At 40.5% G+C, this 12,864-nt stretch overlaps 2 protein-coding genes across 2 annotated transcripts in view; both read left to right on the top strand.

The window, feature by feature from the left end:
- LOC123983434 (receptor expression-enhancing protein 3-like) overlaps nucleotides 1–8,791 on the top strand; it is an 81,611-nt gene extending 72,820 nt beyond the window's left edge. Inside the window, exons 9-10 of the mRNA XM_046069691.1 lie at nucleotides 5,626–5,759; nucleotides 5,955–8,791. Coding sequence (XP_045925647.1) covers nucleotides 5,626–5,759; nucleotides 5,955–6,026 — 206 coding nt within the window. The 3' untranslated portion in view covers nucleotides 6,027–8,791. The remainder of the gene's footprint in view (nucleotides 1–5,625; nucleotides 5,760–5,954) is intronic.
- Nucleotides 1–12,864, top strand: part of bms1 (BMS1 ribosome biogenesis factor) — a 654,080-nt gene that overhangs the window by 539,671 nt on the left and 101,545 nt on the right. The window lies entirely within an intron of this gene.

The following is a 12,864-nucleotide window of genomic DNA, read 5'->3' on the forward strand; positions in this document are numbered from 1 at the left end:
AAAATCTATCTGCAGCGGAAGCATGTGAAATGCAGATGAAAGCATTCCTGGTAGAAGCTAGTTAATAGACCTTGTGTAAATCACTTATTGTCCAAGTTGGGGTCACCCTGTGCCTCACAAAATAAAAACCAGAAGTGTTATATGCACAAAAAGAAACAAAGGAATGATCAGTATGCTTATGTATGTGGATCTAGCCAGATAAAATAACCACATTCAACCCCCAAACATGACTCGACGGAATTCAGTAACATTTTATAGTGAAACCATGTTTCTCTGCATGTTTAGTACTACTCATTTGCAAGTTGCTGGCGTTTGAGTAGCCCAAACTTCTTCTGAAAATAAGAATATATGTCATGCCTTGCTATAGTATTCACAAATGGGAGCTAATGTGGGAAAGTGCCCCAAAAATGAAGACAAAAAAGTATTGAACACCACTGATGATAAGGTCATGGCATGCACACCAGAATGTTCCTGTAGGAGTACGGACTGTACCCTAGTCTGATTGAAACTGATTTCAGCCTCAGGTACAAAACTCCTCCGCACTCTGAACAAAAATCATCCAGAGAGGTGGGTGTCACTATCACTGCTACACCAAGGGTCAAATAGCCACATCACCTATTTAGTTTTTATTAGGGCCTGAGCACGAAATCTGTGAGGACTCTATTTAAATGCAATGAATTATTAGGGACCAAACATGAAACATGCAAGGATCGTATTGAAATTGCTTGTATTATTAGAGCCCGAGCACGACCTGTGCGAGGACTCCATTGGAATGCAAGGAATGGCTCTTCCTCTTATTTCAATTTTCCACATTAATTGCATTTTTCGTGGTCTACGAAAACTCATGAAACTTTGCAGATATGTCAGAAGTGGCAAAAATGTACTTGTTATATGGGTCTCATGCTTGGGCGTGGCAAAATGGCTCCATAGCAACCCCTACAGAATGTAAAAAAGGAGCTTCAGATCGACGTCCGACCCAGAGTTGGCATCCTATTGGACAGGTAAACTAACGTTATCATGTAACGAGCATGGATTAGTTCAACATCAAGCTGATAAAAATATTACTGGAACGCTGCAGTGGGAGTTTCCAGCATGTTGTGTGATGCTGTCTTCGGTGTGTCAGTATCTGTTTAATAGCGGGTCTGTAGCATGGCCCCGATGGTTTATGTTTTGCCATGAGGCAGGAAGTGTAACTTCTCTATACACACTCCAATCTGTTGCAAATTTTATATTTTTGATAAGACAATTTTTTATAAGACATCTATATGTCAATATTCAGTTAAAGTCATAGTGCCACCTGCTGGCAACAGAAGGTAAACCCTGTGTGAAAATCATTGTGTGTGTGGTACATAGCCTATAATTTGCGGGTGTTCTCTGGCGCCACATGGTGGACACAAAGTGGCACTTTGTGCACTGTCCAAAGCGCATGAAAATTCAGAGGCGCATCGGCCAAGCTGCTGACTGTACCGTGGCACGTGATGGGAGGGCCCGCTCATCCATACTTGCAGCTTTAATGTTTTTTAGTTTTTTCTTTGTGTGCTTCCTTCCTCCCTTCCTTGCTTGATGAGAACTGCAGGCTGGCTGGCGTGTCACTGAAAGCTGTGTGTGAGATGACTTCCCAGCAGACAGAGGGGATGAGATGAGGTTGGGTGGGATGCTGGTGGAATCTCAAACACACTCTCTCTCTCTCTCCCTGTGCCTTCTGTCTCTGTCTCTCTCTCACACACACAGCCAGTCAGTGAGGTATGGAGAGGGCGAGAATAGCACAGGGTGGGAGGAGGAGTGAATGAATGTATAGGAGGAGAGTGGAGATGTAAGGCATGGATGGAATGAATTAGAAAAAGAGGTGGATGGATCGAAGGAAGGAAGGCTGGTAGACAACATTAGCATACTGAGAGAGGAAAGACTGTAAAATGTATTCAGCTCAGCCAGCCGGCAGAGTGAGAGAGGTGAAGGGAAGAAGAGATGCAAAGGTAGAGAGATGTTTTCGCCTTCCAACTGCTCTCCTTCATATTGCATGGTGGCCATATTGGAGGTCATAACACTGGTGATGATCTAAATGGATCTTACAGTCTCATGTGCAGACTCCAACCAACAGTGAATGTTTCCACTAACGGGTCCTGTGTGTCTCACAGCCTGATGTCTCTTCTTCCCCTGAGCCGCAGAACTCCATTATTCTAACTCGGTCCCACACACACCGTCCTGCTGCCGGAATACTCACTACAGCATCATATGTGGATTCATCCGCCACTGAAAATAGTCCCAAACAAATGCCTCCTGTTTGTTGGATAAAAACTACAGCGAGCAGCCTTTTCAAACATGAAACTATATACAGTATTTGTGAGGCGTTGAAGATTTGCATCTACAGTAGGAACCAATGGACTTGGAGCTGAGACAACAGACAAAGTAGGGAAGTCAGAAATTTGTGAGAAACAAACAAACCCATTGGCTTTAGTCGTTTTATGAGATTTGTTGACTAATGCAGAATATTTTTGTTGAAAACACTCTCTCAAGTGAATCTACTGTTCTGGTATACCCAAATAGCAATTCCTCAACTTAACACATTGTCCATTAACATGTTTTGGGATCAGTCACCTTTTTTAATAGTATTTTTTAGGCTATATTTGACTTAGTTGAGAGTACAGTAGAGAGATGACAGGAAAGGATAACATGAAACAAAGGTCTTCAGCAGGGATGTTGCGATTACGTGCTCAGCGTCTTAAACCCCCCAAGGTCACCAGGACATTACATTAAAAGTGGATCACTGATTCATCATCAACATCTCTATGATAAATGCACATCACGTGTTCACCAAACCCAAAGTGATGTGCTCACATTGCTTTATTTTATCTGACCAACACAAAAAAACTAAAGCTATTTATTTTACAATGATATAAACCAACCTTATCTTAAATCTTTATGTTAAGGGAAAAGGGCAAAAACAAAAGCCATGGGTAAAAGAGTATGTGAAACAAGATTTAGGCAAATATTTCTCACATCTCTGAACCCATTCAGATTTTTTGATCCAGACATCCAGTACAGTGGAGGTGGAGGAGTCATCAGGAGGCATGTAGAACTGAATGTCATACTCTTCGCAACAAACAAAAGATCTATTTAAAAATTAAAGAGGCTACTAATACTTGATAAATGAGCTAAATGATTATTATATCAACTGCCAGTGATTCATTTTCTGTCACTTAACTGACTGACTGACTTTAAAGTAATTGTATCACAGAAGGCTGCAACTTATTATATTCACAATTGTAGCAATCAAACCTTGCTGTGTTCTATTATTTGAAGCAACAGAAGATTTCTTTTCTAAATTGACCCCAAAATACTAACATATAATATAAAATAATATGGGTGAGTTTTTGGGCTGTGCCTTGAGAATGAAAAGTAAAGCGAAACAGCAGGTTAACACATTGTATGTTTCCAGCAAAAGAAAACACAAACATTTTTTTTTTTCTGGAAAAACATAAAAAGATTCCAAAATCCTGGCTGGCCGAGCTGCTCCAGGTCTTTGCTTTTGGCAGAGCTAGACGGAGCATTGTTTAATAAAGCCCTCAGCTCTCTACATGACAGGAAATTGGAGGCTTTTACCGCAGAATAGACTGGTGATGGATGGAATGACTTGAATTTCTTCTCCACAGTCCAGACAGAGAATTTAGCTCTGTGAAAGAATAAAATCCACCCTGGAACATTACTCTACCATGTTATTCCTGAGCAAATGAGACTGGGAGCCAAGCAGGCTGGGAACACTGAACCACCTGGTTTCTAGACAAGAGTAGTTTCAGCTGCAGGGTTAAACAGGACTGTTCAGCAAGACTGAATTCTTTCATCACTACCAAGCGCAAAATTACAGCTCTGCTGTATTTTTGTCTCTTTGGGACAAAAGGCTGATTACCATCCAACCAACACATGCAGAATTCAGATGGTATTTTTGATCTGGTATTGGAATGAAAAATCTCATGTGAAGCTGGCCTCTTTCTCATCCCACCCTGTTTCCTCTGGGAGGTGAAAGGTTTTCTCTTATACACTCCAGATGTGACAACAACTGAAGCAGCAGGCGCTAGAACCAGAACAAACAGAAAACACATTGCCGTTCAAATACTAACTCTGCTGTATAAAACATTAATGGCCACTAATACTGCCTGGGCATTGTTTTAGGCTTTGCTTGGATGAGAGAACATGACCTGGTAGTACTACTTTAACATAACAATATAATATTATATAACATAACACAGGTTATACGGTGTTTACAGGGAACTTGACATACTATATATATTCAATAATAAACCTTATTTCTAAAGTTGTTTGTGAGCACAGAGTACAGTCTGCTCTATATGAAACGCGCTATGAGAGAATGGTTGTGAATTGGGGCTATATAAATAAAACTGAATTGAATATCAAAAGGGTTGGTAGTAATAATTTAGTCTAAATTAAAGAACATGTATTAAAGGCAATGCTAATTAGATTAAAACTTGAATCTGATCAACAATGAAACCATCTTAATGACTGAACAGAAAAATACCCACCTTGTGTGATGAATCTGTATTCGCATATAAATGCTTCTCTTAAAATCACGGTAATGGACGTCCAGTATTTTAGCCAAATACTGGACGTTTGGGCTGCACCGGTAGACATGTCATGCTGATGAAGAAGATTTTCTGCAGTGTGAAGCGGGAAGCTTGTGTATGACCTCTCTAACTGCTTTGTTTCTGTAAGGAGAGACAAAGAGAGCGGAGCAGGGAGGCAGCTGTGTTAGCTGAGTGTCTGCTGACCTCTGCTGGAGCAGCAGCCTCACTTACAGTTTGAATTCCTTTAGCTCTCGACAATACAACATAAAGTCAACACATGCCTCAATTCAAAGGGGCTTTATTGGCATTGAAACACGTGTTTACGTTGTCAAAGCAACACCAAAAAAGGTACATAAAGAGAAGAATTGTGCTTTTGCTGTTAGAAATACAAATGGTGGGGAAGAGCAGGGTCTCACACATCGGTCCAAAATCTTCCACAGGTGTGAACCTGGGTTGAGATCTGGTATCTGTAAAGGCCTCACCAAACCAACCAGTGAGCCTTGCTGCACCAAGCATCTGCATGGGATGTTTCTCCTCTTTGATTCAGCTTTCTGCTTTCATTTGGCATTTTATAGACTTGCAGTTAAAAATACAAATAAGTGGGAACTATATAATCACTGCAACCTTTCAATCAATGTAATGTGTGTGTCCTCAGGTTGTGGCATGTTCATATGAATTGGGCAGCCAGAAATGCCCTGTTTCCTCCTCCTGAGAGCTTTTTAATGCTGTGAGAGCTCATTTAGCTATTTCTGTCTTTGACAGTAGACATTCTACCACTTCATCCTCTCTTTTTAGGGCCACATAACATACTTTGGCTTTTAGTTTCTTCTCTCCAGTGTTCCTAAAGTTTCTTTACGCTGTGTTCTAATGTGCTTTCCTCTGACTGGTGTTGGTAAAGCAGTGTTGTTGTGAGGCTGGTCAGAGAGCCTAAGAGGGGGCAGTTGGTGACCTGTTATCTCCACAAATCACAACCCCGGTTAAATTGGAGTCCATGTGTTCAGCAGGTTCATGAGCAGTTTTCTGAAATGTGTGTGTGTTTGTTTTTTAGAGTACTTTTATGACCAGGAGGAGAGGACAGATGAAGAGAATGAACCAACTTTCTCTGAAGACGAGGCTGTTAGTCAGAAAGGACTGAGACGATCGCAGAGTGTCAAGATCTCACGAACCAGAGTCCGCAAAGATGTAAGTGCTCCTTTCTGTTGGAGGCCATCTACCCAGAAAGCAAGAAGCGTCTGTACTTTTTTCCTTTTTTATAGTCTACAACAATCAGATATGTAAGGCGAGGAGGCAAAGAGAGGAGTTTATTTTGAAAGCTCTCTGTGTCACAGTGCAGTGTGAACATTTATAACGGAGATCTTCTCATGATGTTGTCACCAGGCTCGTTATGGATCCCTGAAGATTAAAGGCAAGAAGAGACCAGCGCTGAACTCTGTCAACTACGGAATGTGACGAGACTACTGCTGATGCACACACACACGCGCACACACAGCAGAGCTGTCTGCTGATTGGTGGATGGTATTGTCAGCCTATATTCCAGCTCTTCTCAGTCTGACTTTTCACTCTGCTGAACTCGTATCTCTTTGATGATGAGCTTTCTTTTCACATATTTATTACCTAATTCATCCAAAACCAGTGACTCTCAGAGAACTTTAACACTTTTATTTGGGTTGATGGCAACATCATGTTTTTTGCATAGACTATGTGTTTCATCTGTTCATTGTAGTTTAATTGTAGTTTTTAGGTGTGATGTTATATATGTGTAGTCTTTTAGATTTTAAGTTCATCAGTTCGTTTGAGTCTTTTGTTTAATTTCATGCAAGCTTTGTGGTACCACAATCTAATAAGGTATTCTTTATAAAGAGTCATAAAATTTAACTAATTGCTTAACAAATAGTTAAATAACTTACTAATGCTTTATAGTGCAGCTATAAGCCATTAGGAACAACAACTTTGGATTACTGTGTTGTTAATTTGTCTGGGAAACTAAATGGCATCTGGACCAAAATAGGTTTAAGTGGGTCACAACTTATCAACACTTGATAGATTAACAGAGAGTGAGGCGCAACACAAACGTGTTGGCAAACAGCTGCTTATTTACACGTCCAGCTGACACAAAATATAGGTCCAATATTCACTTTCCTTTTAGCTCATATAACAAGTAGTTCTGTTGTTTTAAAGCACAATTATGCAATTTTTGACAGAAGAAATAACACATTCTTCCTGTTACAAATGAAATCAAATTACTATCTGTAACGTGAAAGGTGTCTCAGTGACAAACTGCAGGTCCTCAGATCCACAGAGCTTTTTTGCATCTTGTAGCTCGTTGTTGTTTGACGGCCTGTAACTTTACCATGTTGTTAACTGCTCTCATAGAGCCGTCTCCAGCCACAGCAGACATCTATATTAGGAGAAAGAGTTCTAACTGTAAACTACCTGCTCAGCACCAAATAGCAGACAGTTAGCAACTAGCTGGGGAGGACAGTGGGATATTGAATATAAAACTTTATATACTCACTAACATTTTAAACTGCAAACACAATACCTGGACAAAGAGATTTTTAACAATCCAGCAATCCAAATCTGTTTCATATTAATGGCTTGTAAGTGGCCTAGAAATCTTTTATTACCCATTTAGGAAGCACTGTGTTTCAGTTTACATACCTTTTTATGAAGAATACCTTATTGAAACATGGTGCCAGTTTTGCTTCTGCTGCCTTTCAGGTATTTTATCAATGAGGAACGTGTTCCTAGTTGAACCTCTGACACTAGTGTTGGAGTCCATTAACTTCTGTATGGCTCAGTGTACTAACGCAGATGACTTTTACACAGAGGGACACGTGTTGGTTCAGACAGATGCAACATTCCCTGTCTCAGTGGAGATGATACGAGAGCCCTGAGTGTCTGCAGGATGCCAGCACTTCTAACATGTACATTTGAGCTTTAGGAGGGGGCGGGGTTGAATGAATCAGAGGTGGGACTGAGTCTGAGCACCAGCAGATGATCCTGGATGATGGAGAACTCCAAACTAAATGAATGAAACAAAGTGATTTCCGGGTTCTGTGTGAGAATTTCAGCCTTAATAAAGGCCTATAACTCCCACTCACTATTAATTGTGATTTCGTATTTTTATATGACTGTGTCTGATCACAGCTCTGGTTGTAAATTTCTAGTGGTATTACTTAGCTTTTTAAATGTTATTTTGTGTGTGTGTGTGTGTGTTTTGGATCAAAATGGTAACCACCCGCACGTTTTGCACATATACCTCCTCCCAAACATTTTTATCAATGCTGTTGTTGCTTGTCATCTCATTTTATAATGTACTTGTGTGGGAGGATGCAGCACACAGCAAATGCTAATTTGACATTTTAAAGTTTGGCTTGTTTTTGTCCTCTGGTACTGCAGTCAGTGCTATACTGCTACCAAGCTGTAGAAGGTTTAGCAGAGATGGAACAGTCCCTTAAATACAGTAGTTTCTGTGTCTGTGAGGTTCTGTGTGACTGCGTGGAATATACATGCCAACTACACACACCAACTGCACATGTGTGGACATGTCCGTCTAAGCACACACCCAAGTAGTATAAACAGAAGAGCCTGTCCATCCTGCTGTCCATGGCTCTTTTTCAATACAGGTGGGATACTAGTGCTGAGTTGTAAGCAAGTAAATCAGGCAGAGCCAGGTCCATGGAAAATCCACAATAGTGTAGTCTAGACATCTGCCCATGTTTGCAAGACTACAGGGATGTCTTGCATCTTCTCCTTCACCTATGTGGACACTCTGTATTAACAGGCCACATGTCTGTTTTTGAGTACTTAAGGCCTTAAGTTTTTCCTTTTGTTTATCGCTCATATAAATGAGTCTAGGGCAGCCTCTGAACCCCTCCTCCCCCCATAGATACAGTATTAATCAATACCCTCTTAAAGAGACCCTATGGGGTGGCGTGGTGTGTTTACCAGAGGGCCAAACAGGCTCATGGGCAGGAAGGCGTACCCTGTTTAGCCTTTGCTGAGGTGCGATAACACGCCAAACTTTCTCATGTCATGAGGTCCTTTTAATGCTCATAACTGACTAATGATACCAAAGCTGCATGTACTCACCCGGAGCTGTGTGGTCAGGGTTTTTGATCTGTGTGGGCAAAATGTCTGGTGTGTGAATTGCTGGATTGTAATTGCAATACAATAAAGGCTGTCCGATTACAGTAAGGGCAACAAATGAAGTACGTCTGTGGCATCTTTATATTTTATTTGTATTATTTCTTCAAGAAGTGTGATTACAGGGCTGGGTGTTTTTGTTGGTGTGGACCTTCTATCCCAGGAGTACAGGAGCACACAGTGGGTCCGCCTTGCACACTGTTAAACTTAATAACATTTTTGTTGTAATGTTCCACTGATGAGAAGTTTTTGACGTTCCACATTTTATAGAGATAATGCCTCACTTTGAGCTTTGCTGAGCAATAAACCAAGCTCACAACCCCACCTACCCAGTTAGCTAAGTATGTGTGTATATATGGACATGCAATATACAGTATGTACAGTCTGTGAGGCCAATTCCGTTGTTTTTGTTGTTCACTGAAGACATTTGGGTTTAAGATCAAAAGATGAGTATGAGACAAGAGTTCAGAATTCGAGTTTTTATTTCCTGGTATTCACATCTAGATGTGTTAAACAACTCAGGACATATCACCATTTGTATTAGACCACAGCATTCTTAGGTGAGCAAAAGTAATGGAACAAATAATCTTAAAGTAAGTACCATTTAATATTTAGTGGCATAACCCTTGCTTACAATAACTGCCTGAAGCCTGCGACCCATCGACATCACCAAACTGTTGCATTCTTCATTTGTGATGCTATTCCAGGCTTTTACCGCTGCTTCTTTCAGTTCTTTGTTTTGGGGGGTTTCTCCCTTCAGTCTCCTCTTGAGGAGGTGAAATGCAGCTCTGTTGGGTTAAGGTCAGCTGATTGACTTGGCCAGTCTAAAACCTTCCACTTTTTCCCCTGATGAAGTCCTTTGTTTTGTTGGCAGTGTGCTTTGGCTCATTGTCAGCAGTAAATACAATGTAAATTGTATTTATGTAAGTGTGATGGAAATCTCTCACATGAAAATATTTTCATTGAAAGCTTGATGGAGGGAAAGTGACACACATAGACCGAGTGAGATTTTTTTTTTTTATTAGTTACGATCATCCATGCATCATCGGAGAAAAACGGATTCATCACCTCGTCTTTGTTCACGAGATTCAACAGCACATTTTGATTTCAACATCACACTATCAAAATCTGAATCATTTGGACATTAAATAAAAGATATTCTTAGAAACATAACAAGCAAGACCGCTCTGGTTTGTTCATCACACAGATGTGCCTAAAACTGGCACAGGATCACAAGGTGTCTTCAATATCTGGTCACTGAGAGCAGTAGCATCTCATACCTGTGTGACCTCACGTATATATGACATCACTGAGAGGGTGGAGCTTATCAGGCGCTCTGTGTACACAGTTTTGTAGTTCGATACATCTGCGCCCGAAAAGGTGTTATGCCGAGTTTTGCATGCCTGCCGAGAATTGCATGCACCTCCAAATAGGTGCTTTTCAACCATACAGTCTGTTTTAAACACTGTAATATCCTTTGTGGGGTTCATCAATGGTGATAAATGATTCAAAGTATATATTTTATGAACATTTAGAGTCCTTTTTAGCCTTAATAATTTATTACATTTAGGAGAAGTAGCATTCCTTTTGATTCAGCTAAAATATGTGGTGATAGCCGCGTTTGATCAGTGTGCACAGCAAAGTGTCTGATGCATAATTCGGCAGAACAGATGTTGGAGGCTACCTGCTGATGTTTGCAACCACCTCTTTTCTCAGCATGAATTAGCGTTACCACCTGCGAGGTGCATGTAATTCTTGGCAGGCATGCAGAGTTTGGTACAACACCTCCGGCAGCTAACACTGATAGCCCCAGGTGGTTATGTGCTTTCCAATAGCACAGGATCATGTGATATAATAAGATGGGCCCTTTTTTTTTAATCAGCTAATCCTGAGGCCCTGTCTTAAAGAGGGGCCCTTTGCCAGTATCTAATTTTAAGAACTTGATTAATTCAGCTGATACTGTGCTTACATGGTGCATATTCCCAAAAGAGTTTGTGTTTAATCACATTAAAACAACAAAGCAAACCTTGGGATGTATAATATTCCATCAGAGACAGGATTTACATAGGAGACCTAGCAGCAAAATCTTGCTCTGGGGGTTTCAAGCAGCTTTTCTTCACCTCAACTGAATCCAGGCTGGCTGGTGAATCCAAGCTACACACAACCCCTATACAAAATCACTGTCTGGAGATGTTCGACTGAATGACTGAGCCCCACCAGAAACACCTAGAGGCTGAAATGTTCATTACACCAACCCAACAATGCAATAGCTCAGACAAGATGAGCAACATAATCAAATACTGCTATTCCTATTTTAATATTCTTCTTGTGGGGGGTGCTTGGTAAAGGTTAATCGCATTAGGATCTGTCCTCTGGGGACCATGAACATCCACAGTTAATTTCATGACTATCTGGCCTGTAGTTAGTTGTAGAGATATGTTGTTCTGGGACCCAAGTGTTAAACGGACCAATTGACAGACTAGCATTTGCTGACGTTAATGTGGTACAATAAGTTGACTTAAACATGTTGCATGCACAGATCTTAAAATGTACTTTATCACATTTTAGGATAGTCCCATATGCAAGCCCAGCACTCCGTCCATTACTCTGAGATGTGGTCACATGTTGTTTTAAAGACCGACCTGCCATAACTAGCACAGCAAAGAAGCAGTGCAGAGTTTTACATTCTGGAAAATATGCTAATTTGCTTTCTTGCCAACAGTGGGGTCAATCTCATTCTCATGTTTGTGTGTTAAGTACAGAGCTGATGCCAGCATGTGGAAACAGCTAGGCTGGCTCTGTCCAAAGTTCAAAAATACACCTCCAAATTTCACCAATATATTTGTGTCATGTTTGTGTAATCCCTACACAAACAGAACGTTGTGGTTTACTGTTTCTCCCTGCCTTTAGTCTTTATGCTAAGCAGGCGTATTTAAAAATGTATTTTAACTATTTAAAAAATAAGCTCGCAAAGTATTTTGTTACAAACTATATATTATATATATTATATATAATTTTTTTTCTTTGTAAAATACTCTAAAAAGTAACTGAATACATATTTTAAATAGATTTAATTTAATTACTGCCCATGTCTTAATGTAACTTAGGTAGTGCCTTGTTTTGAACCAATATCCAATAGAAGAATAACCTTATTTGGACACGTAGGGAATCTCTGTAGGGCTATTGAGGATAAATACTCCCGCCAAGATGTATCCTTCAGTTTTGGTTTTACACTATGTTCTCAATGTGTACTGCAGTTCTCCTTGGCCAGGCTTCATTAAATACTAAGACATCTTGAGTTTCCTGAAACCTTCTTCATCACTTGAGTTGACCAGATCTCAAAAATCTCCAGCACAACTACATGGTTACAGCAGACGGAAGTCAGCACACATAAACTTTGATAAACAAATGGTCTCAGAACTGGTGGTTGGCTGCCAATCAAACTGGTGTGACAGTGGGCAGGAGTACCTCACACAGCCAAGACTGCAATAACAGATGGGAGTTTCCAAACCATGGATTATGAAAGGTATAATCCACCAAACTGCTACTACTAATGCGCTTGCAGCTCTGGATGTGTGCAGGTGTTTAGTTTTGTGTTTTTTATGATTAAATGGTCACTTCCAGAGGTACCCTGATACAGTGGGGGGGAAAAAGTATTTGACCCCTTGCTGATTTCGCAGGTTTGCCCACTTACAAAGAATGCAACAATCTACAATTTTAATCATATGTACATTCTAACAGTGAAAGACAGAATCCCAAAGAAAATTCCAGAAAATCACATCATATGAATTTATAAAAATTGATAACTATCTGATGAGGAAAAACAAGTATTTGACCCCCTACCAAACAGCATGTTAATATTTTGTAGAAAAGCCATTATTGGCCAGCACAGATGTCAAACGGTTTTTATAGTTGGTGACAAGGTTTGTGCACATTTCGGCAGGGATGTTGGCCCACTCCTCGCTGCAGACAGCCTCCAAATCATTCAGGTTCCGAGGTTGTCGCCTGGCAACTCGAATTTTAAGCTCCCTCCAAAGATTTTCTATTGGATTCAGGTCTGGAGACTGGCTAGGCCACTCCAGAACCTTGATGTGCTTCTTCAGCCACTCTTTTGTTGCTTTGGCGGTGTGCTTAGGGT

This window comes from Micropterus dolomieu, linkage group LG14 (genome assembly GCF_021292245.1).
Source record: "Micropterus dolomieu isolate WLL.071019.BEF.003 ecotype Adirondacks linkage group LG14, ASM2129224v1, whole genome shotgun sequence".
In the NCBI taxonomy this organism is placed as follows: Eukaryota; Metazoa; Chordata; class Actinopteri; order Centrarchiformes; family Centrarchidae; genus Micropterus; species Micropterus dolomieu.